A 7,577-nucleotide genomic window follows, 5' to 3' on the forward strand; every position below is an offset into this window, starting at 1 on the left:
ATACCAACAGGTTTATAATTACTGTAGTACAGACACATACATACCAACAGGTTTATAAGTACTGTAGTACAGACACATACATACCAACAGGTTTATAAGTACTGTAATACAGACACATACATACCACCAACAGGTGTATAAGTACTGTAGTAGAGACACATACATACCAACAGGTTTATAACTACTGTAGTAGAGACACATACATACCAACAGGTGTATAAGTACTGTAGTACAGACACGTACATACCAACAGGTTTATAAGTACTGTAGTACAGACACATACATACCAACAGGTTTATAAGTACTGTAGTAGAGACACGTACATACCAACAGGTGTATAAGTACTGTAGTACAGACACATACATACCGGACAGGTCTGCATGAATCATTTGCTACAGTTACCAACTGTAAGCCTCATACCATAAGGCTTATGCAACTCAGTTCACGTTCCCTTGATATTGAAAGCTGGGTTCCAATTAGTCAAGGTGGAGAATCTATATAGCCTGGTAAACCTAAACCATCCGATCGAGTTAACTCACATTTGTGTTTCGTTCTGCGAGAGTCAGCGAGACCATCTGGCCTTTGCCCTGGGGCGGGTGTTTTCAGAATCCACAGCGCAGACGGGCCAATCACGGACCCGCCTCGTAGTTTACATCATAACAATCAGGAATGCCACTGGCAAAACAGTAATGGCTGCCTCCCTGGCTCTCAGGCTCCAGCAGTAACGTCAACTATATTGCAGAAATACACTTAATAACAACAATTAACAGGAGTAAGCGACAGCACAGTTTCTCAGCGTAAAACACATTTTCGCCGTTCTTCCGAGTGGATTTGGATTTGACTGGATCTGATGCTGATTGGCTGAAGGACTGGCTGCTTCCACTCACTGAGATGACTGTGCACAGCTCGTAGTCCAGACGGATCCACAGAATGAAACAGAATGTGAGTTCACGGAACTGGATGTTTTCAACCAGGCTAGGTGATTCCCAACCTGTGGTCCGCGGCCCCCTGGTGGGCCGCGAAGGTATTGCAAGTGGGCCGCCAAATCATTTCCAAAAAAGTATGATTTTTGGGGGGGGGGGGGAAAAAAAAAAGAAAAAAAATCATTTTTTTTTTTGAAAGATTTTGAAAAATCATACTTGAAAAAGTATGATTTTTGTTTCTTTGATGTTATTGCTTTTGCTTGAATTGAAGTTTCATCTTTACATCATCTTTATATTGGGTTTGTGTTTATTTGTAACCCTATCGATTTAATGGGCTTTCTTCTGATATTTGGATTTTGTTTGGATCTGATATTGGATGTCAAATTGTTATGAGAATGCATTTTTCCATTGTTGAAGGATACCGTTATTTATTAATCATTTGTTAATTAGCCTGTTACAGACAGCCCCTTGCTTGTCATTTCTGACATCTGTGTGGTGCTGATGGACAGCTCCTTGAATGATTGGTGTGTGTGTGTGTGTGTGTGTGTGTGTGTGTGTGTGTGTGTGTGTGTGTGTGTGTGTGTGTGTATGTGTGTGTGTGTGTGGACAGCTCCTTGAAAACTGTAATACTGAAGGTGTTGCAACATGTTACAGGTGCTGTGTTAGTGACTGTGGAGCTTCCAACATGTTTCTCCTGTATTCAGTTCAGTCCTTTATGTTCAATTTTCAATAAAAAAGTGCTCTGAGAACGCATTATATGGCCTTTGTATTTATGGGGTCGGAGGTGGGCCGCGAACATTTTTGAGACATAAAAGTGGGCCCTGAGTTGGAAAAGGTTGGGAACCACTGGGCTAGAGGATTTGAGCGAAGAAGCCAAATCAAAGAATGATCTCAAATCATGAAACCTTATTCTTGGTTGCAATCAAAGGTGCTAGTAGCAAAGCAAGCAGAGCAGAGTTTGCCGCCTGGCCAATGTGGCAGAAGAATACACTAATGACGGACAAGTGAGTCACAAGTCAGTGACAGGGAAACAAGATATGTACTGGAGGGAACGGCTCACAAACGTGGGCAGTAAAGCAAAACACTCCGCTCTGACGTTCCAAAGGGGACTCAGAAAAAGATTTTGGAGAAGTGGAAATAGAACTACATCCTTTCATAGCTGAAGAAAATAATACAATTCAATCATTTATTTTCAATAGCATAATCGGGAAAGAAAGGATTGCTACATTGCTGCATACATGTGACTGAAATATCGATATCGAATCGTACCATATCAAATCCGAAATCGAATCAGGACCGTATGAAATTGGGAAATCGGTGGCAACACGCCTCCCTACATCTCACCATCCCTCCAATTGCACATCAATATCTGGATAATTGAATTAACATTCCCCTGTCTCCCTGCCTGCCTCCTTCGTCACGTTACCATGGTGAAGTGACGATGGTGAGATGCAAAGGAGAGCGGTTGGACAGCAGTGTGAGAGATGAGGGGAGCGTTCAATGACCCCCCCCCACCCCCCCCCCCCCCCCTCCCTCGCCCCCTCGCGCCCCCTCTCCTCCTCACTAGTGGATCTGATTTCCCCTGACACTTAGCCCTGGCTGCTGGAGCATCCGTCATGGGCCCTTACTCACCACCACCCGCCTCCTGCACGCAGAAACACACGCGCGCGCACACACCCATCGACACACGTGCGTCAACACACATACGTGATTATCTTGGCAGCACCTGAGCCAGTTCTGAGGTTAGGTCAAGGCATTGCAGTCGTCTATATATATATAGCAAGCAGATGTGTCGATCGATACTCGAGAGGTGTCTGGTCTTAAATGCCTATTGCAAGTCCTGTCAGAGTCAGTCCTGGTTCCTACTAGACCCCGTTCCCTCTAATGCAGCCACCCACCGACCAGCTGCTTCCTGTCCTGGCAGATAATCAGAGGCTGCTGATGGCACTGCCCTTTTTTAACCAGCGCCACACAGACCAGTAATACGGCCACACGACGCCCCATCATCAACTCTGTCATTATGAGGGCATTTCCTGCTTGCACACAGGCTAGATCATTGATTAGAGAGGCTGATTAGGCCTTACCGAATTCTACTTCTCTGTGGGTGCATGAGTGTAGTATGTGAATGTGACAACAACACGCCCCCTCCTTCAGTGTAACCCGGAGCAATCACACCAGTCAATACAATTGTTTGCATATACGATCTTTGTGTGTGGTGTGGTGATTATTGCTGTCAATTGCATTTATTCTAAAGGTATGGTTTCTTGCTTACAAATATTCTGGTTTTCTTGGGTTCATGATATGGTTTAAGTAAGGGATAATGTATATTGAGGCGGTGATTACGGGGGAAATAATGACCGACAGGTGATGATTGAGCCCGACGCGCAGCGGAGGGCTTAATCGTTCACCTGAAGGTCATTATTTCCCAGTAATCACCGCCTCAATATACATTATCCCGCTTAGAACATGGCCTACAACTAAATCATTCAATAATCTGACAAAAATAATTATTCAAATAGATTTTTTAATAGCGTTTTCAACGACAAAGCTGTTTCATTCGTAATTGGCACACAAGACACCACAGCTGCAACTGGTTGGCCTAATTAGTAGTGTTTGCTGACAAAAAGCTCTTATCAACTGATTAATCCAGGTGTGGCAGAGCAGCGGTCGGTTGTCGAGAAATAATGACCGGTGAATCTTGTTGATTGACCAATCAGAATCGAGTATTCAAGAGAGCCGTGTTCTAATAGAGGGTATGCACACCCACTGGAACACGCCCCCTCAATCGGGAATGAGTGTCAAAACGAGTGTCAAATTCCTCCCTGAGCAGCAGGTGTCAGTTATCTAGGCTGATTACTGCATTCAAGCTCAGTCTTGCTGTGACTCAGTGGGCGTGACCCCACAGTGACTTCTGCCTCTGTGACATCACATGCATACCCTCTATATATCTGCATTTATACTCATTTTGTGAATCCTTTGTGGGAGGTTTGACTCTGACTGATTTGACTCAGTCTATATATATATATGACAGTATATATTGTCAGGCCAAAACCTGACTGGCACCCCGGCACTGAGTCAGACTGCTACAACTGTCTCAGTAGAAGAAAAGGCTGGAAGTCAGTCAGTCTATCTTGTGAAATTCAAACTACTGTTGTTTGCAGTTTCACTTTCAGCGTTGATGTGCATGCATGTAAAGCAACTTAACTGGGCCAGACAAGTTCATCTCTATTCTACACACCCATGCACCAGCCGTCACTGCATCTGGATCCACTAGTACTAGCACATTCCCCATTCAGTCCCACAGAGACAATGTGTAAAGCCCGCCCACACAGTCAATGGCCGGTGAAACAGCTCGGATCAATGAAATGTTTATAGATGAGCAGCACACAGCCACTGGGCGTGCAACCTTTTCAACAAGTCAATCATAGGTTATGAAATCTAGTGAGAGGCAGACGCAAGGAGAGATAACCATAGCCTGATGTATGGAGATGAGATGATGTGACATGGCATGAGTTGCACTTGCAGACACTGCTACAACAGTAACAATAATATTGACAGACGGGCCCCCTTACGTATCTACTGATGAGATTCCGGAGCCGGCTGAAATCCATCCTCTTGACAGTAGTTGTGCAGTAGAGACGTGCAGACCTCTCCTCGCTCGGATCCTCGTAAACGCTACCTAATGTGTATCTTTTCACCAGTATCCATCGCTGACGCTCACGACCGCCGTGTGTCCGTCTCCATCCAGCTCCATCAGGCAGCGGTCTCTCTCAGTTCACTCGGTGGAAGAGCCATGCAGCAGCTGAGCGAATCGAATCTACACTCCGGCTCCATTTCCAGAGAAATGTCACCACATGCAACTCACCGAGCCGCTACACCGCCTTGTGCGTCACGCCTTGTATATTTTTACGGTTTTATTCTTGCAACAAATATTTCTTTCTGTCCGTGCCCCGCTGGTGGCTCTCGATGTAGCAGGCTGGCAGGGCAATGCGAAACCGTTCATTGCCTTCACACATCAGATGACTACGCTGCGCGCATGCGTGCTGCGACTTTCTCGCTCCCTCCGGGAATAAATCTGAATACTGCACTATAATAAAAGAATGAAGGAAATGGTTCTGATCAGGGGCGTCATGCAAGCCAAAATTTGGAGGGGGCGACCTAAGGCCCGCATAGATCTGCAATTCAATCAATCTGCCCAGATAAAGTGTGCTGAATCCACTCATGATTGATTGATTGATTGATTTATCTATCTATCAATCAGTCCATTTCGCTATTTCTAAAATGGCCATTGAAGCCAGATTTAAATGTATATCTAATTTTAAATTAACATTAGGATTAGACTGTTGGGATGTAATTATTCATAGACATTGTGACATCATCAGTGGGACAAAAAAGACAATCAGTGACATCACAATTACAGTGACATCACTGATGATGTCATAGACATTATGACATCATCAGTGGGACAACAATTGTAACAAACAAACAGAACCCACTTAGGCTACTCCCTTTTATGATGATGATAAGACTGCTGCAAGATGATTTGTCAACTCGTTTGGCATGTGAGAGTATGGTCAGTTAAGTGCAGACTTCCTTCTTTGATGTGATTATTTTGGCCTCACAGTCTTTACAGTATTTTTAGGTGGAGACATTCCATGTGTGCCACAGACACTTATTTTCATAACATGTTAAATATGACACCCTCCTGTCCTGGCACGTGTAAGTCACACACACACACACACACACACACACACACACACACACACACACACACACACACACACACACACACTCCACATACCTATTTAAGTATATATAGGAAAAGCAGAAATGCTGTTTATGCATAATGCTTTCTATATCATCACCAGTCTCAACTGTATTTGTGAGTATATGGACAGACGGTCTAAAATTAGCCCCGTCTCCATCAGGGGGATCCTCTGACAGCAGGCTGCAGGCATGATGTCTGCCCCAGACATTTCATTTGCGGAGTTATGACTTTCAATTAGTGCAGACGCTATTAATAATGCATAGGGATCCAGCAGCACCTCCAGCTCTACTAATGCAAGATGTCTCTGTTTACCTCCCTCTAGCCCCCAAGGCACTTAAATGTTTAATGATAAGTTGGTCTCAATGGACACATTGCAACATGCTTTTTTGTTCATAGTAGATTGTAACCGTTATAATTGTCCTCTGCATGTGATCTATTACAATATGTTGTCATGGTGTGTTTGACTACATGCCTGATTTATCCCAGTTGTGTAGCCTATATAATGAATAATAGTAATCCTATGAGAAGTTTTAGAAGGATATGGTCTTGAATAGAATACTACCAGATAATAAAGCAAGCTATACCAAGGCCACTTTAAACACTATAAGCAGGTTGTGGTACCCTTTGGAGGATAGTGGTCAACTTTCAGTAAGTCCCCTCTACTGGCAACACAAAAAGCATTTTATCTTGAGAATCGTTCGTCCGATCGACATCAAACTTTGGGAGTGTGCTGCTGGGAATGCGACGGAGTGCAGTGCCAAATTTCAGACACTCCCATAGTCATAGCACCACTTCCTGGCAACACAAAAATCATTTTATCTCGAGAACCGTTTATCGGATTTTTACTTTTTCTTTTTCAATATTGTGTGACCGGGCCCAGTGGAGACGTGCATTCAGGACACCAAATGTTGATTTCAATTTGCTGTAAAGAAAGAGAATGATGGCTGCAAAGAAACGGAAGGAAAAACAGATTAGTTCACAATAATCTCTTTATTACAAAATATTATTCTATAAAACATAGGACTAGACTGTTTCATGCTGAACTATAATAGCAGAAGGCAATAATATAGGAAAGCCGCTACTATGGGGGCAGACAACTTGCTGCAGGGAGATGCTATAACCCCACTGACACCACTCCACATGTGCACTGCACACTATTACCCAGCAAGTCCAAGGAACACTTAAGTGAAGATGGTTGACTGCAACCTGTAAAGCTCTGCACACTAAAATCTTACCACACTGCATGCAGTGAACACAAGCTAGGACCCAGTCTACTCCCCACAGCGTCATCCCTCTGTTCAAAAGACAGAAAGAGTCATCAATGAAAAAGTTGGTTCATGGGCAAGTACGATATAATTATTTTAACAATAAAATGAACAGTCTTTCACAGTGTAGCAATCCGGCACTAAGACAGGACTTGATTTGGCATACAATGAGAATACAATGTTCAATACTATTTAAGTAAAACAGGACAGTTGACTAAAAGACGCAATTAAATTAATCCCAATAGGCAAAACACTAGGCAAAACAGCAGCCTGGTACTGGACCTATAAAAGAAGTAAAGTGTCAATCCTCTATTTTGGAGGGATGATGACTACCTCAGAGGGATGAACCCTCCTACTGTCACCTCCACCAATCATTTACTGGCATGAAGCATAGGCAAAGGAAAAGAAGCCCATATCACTGCCTGGGTGTCTCTGGAAGGCCCACAGCACGGGACCAGTCTGAATCCTCACCATGAACCCCTACAGTATTAAAGATTGGCATTTTGGTAACACGTTCATCTCTGAATGATATGAAAGGGCGGGCATAATAAACTCAGCCTACCTCATAGCCCTCAGACTCTTTCGATCGTGGTCGTCTCAAGACTTCACTAATGAAAGAGT

General features: G+C 43.8%; 1 protein-coding gene across 1 annotated transcript in view; it reads right to left on the reverse strand.

Moving 5' to 3' along the window:
* The window catches only part of LOC310778035 (phospholipid-transporting ATPase IH-like), a gene marked incomplete at both ends in the record, with an annotated part of 67,627 nt that extends 63,093 nt beyond the window's left edge, over positions 1 to 4,534 (reverse strand). The window contains one exon of the mRNA XM_083638351.1: positions 4,496 to 4,534. Within this exon, the coding sequence (XP_083494477.1) occupies positions 4,496 to 4,534 (39 nt within the window). The remainder of the gene's footprint in view (positions 1 to 4,495) is intronic.
* Between the last annotated feature and the right edge of the window lie 3,043 nt (positions 4,535 to 7,577).

The sequence above is a fragment of the Poromitra crassiceps genome (assembly GCF_964638095.1).
Source record: "Poromitra crassiceps genome assembly, chromosome: 6".
In the NCBI taxonomy this organism is placed as follows: Eukaryota; Metazoa; Chordata; class Actinopteri; order Beryciformes; family Melamphaidae; genus Poromitra; species Poromitra crassiceps.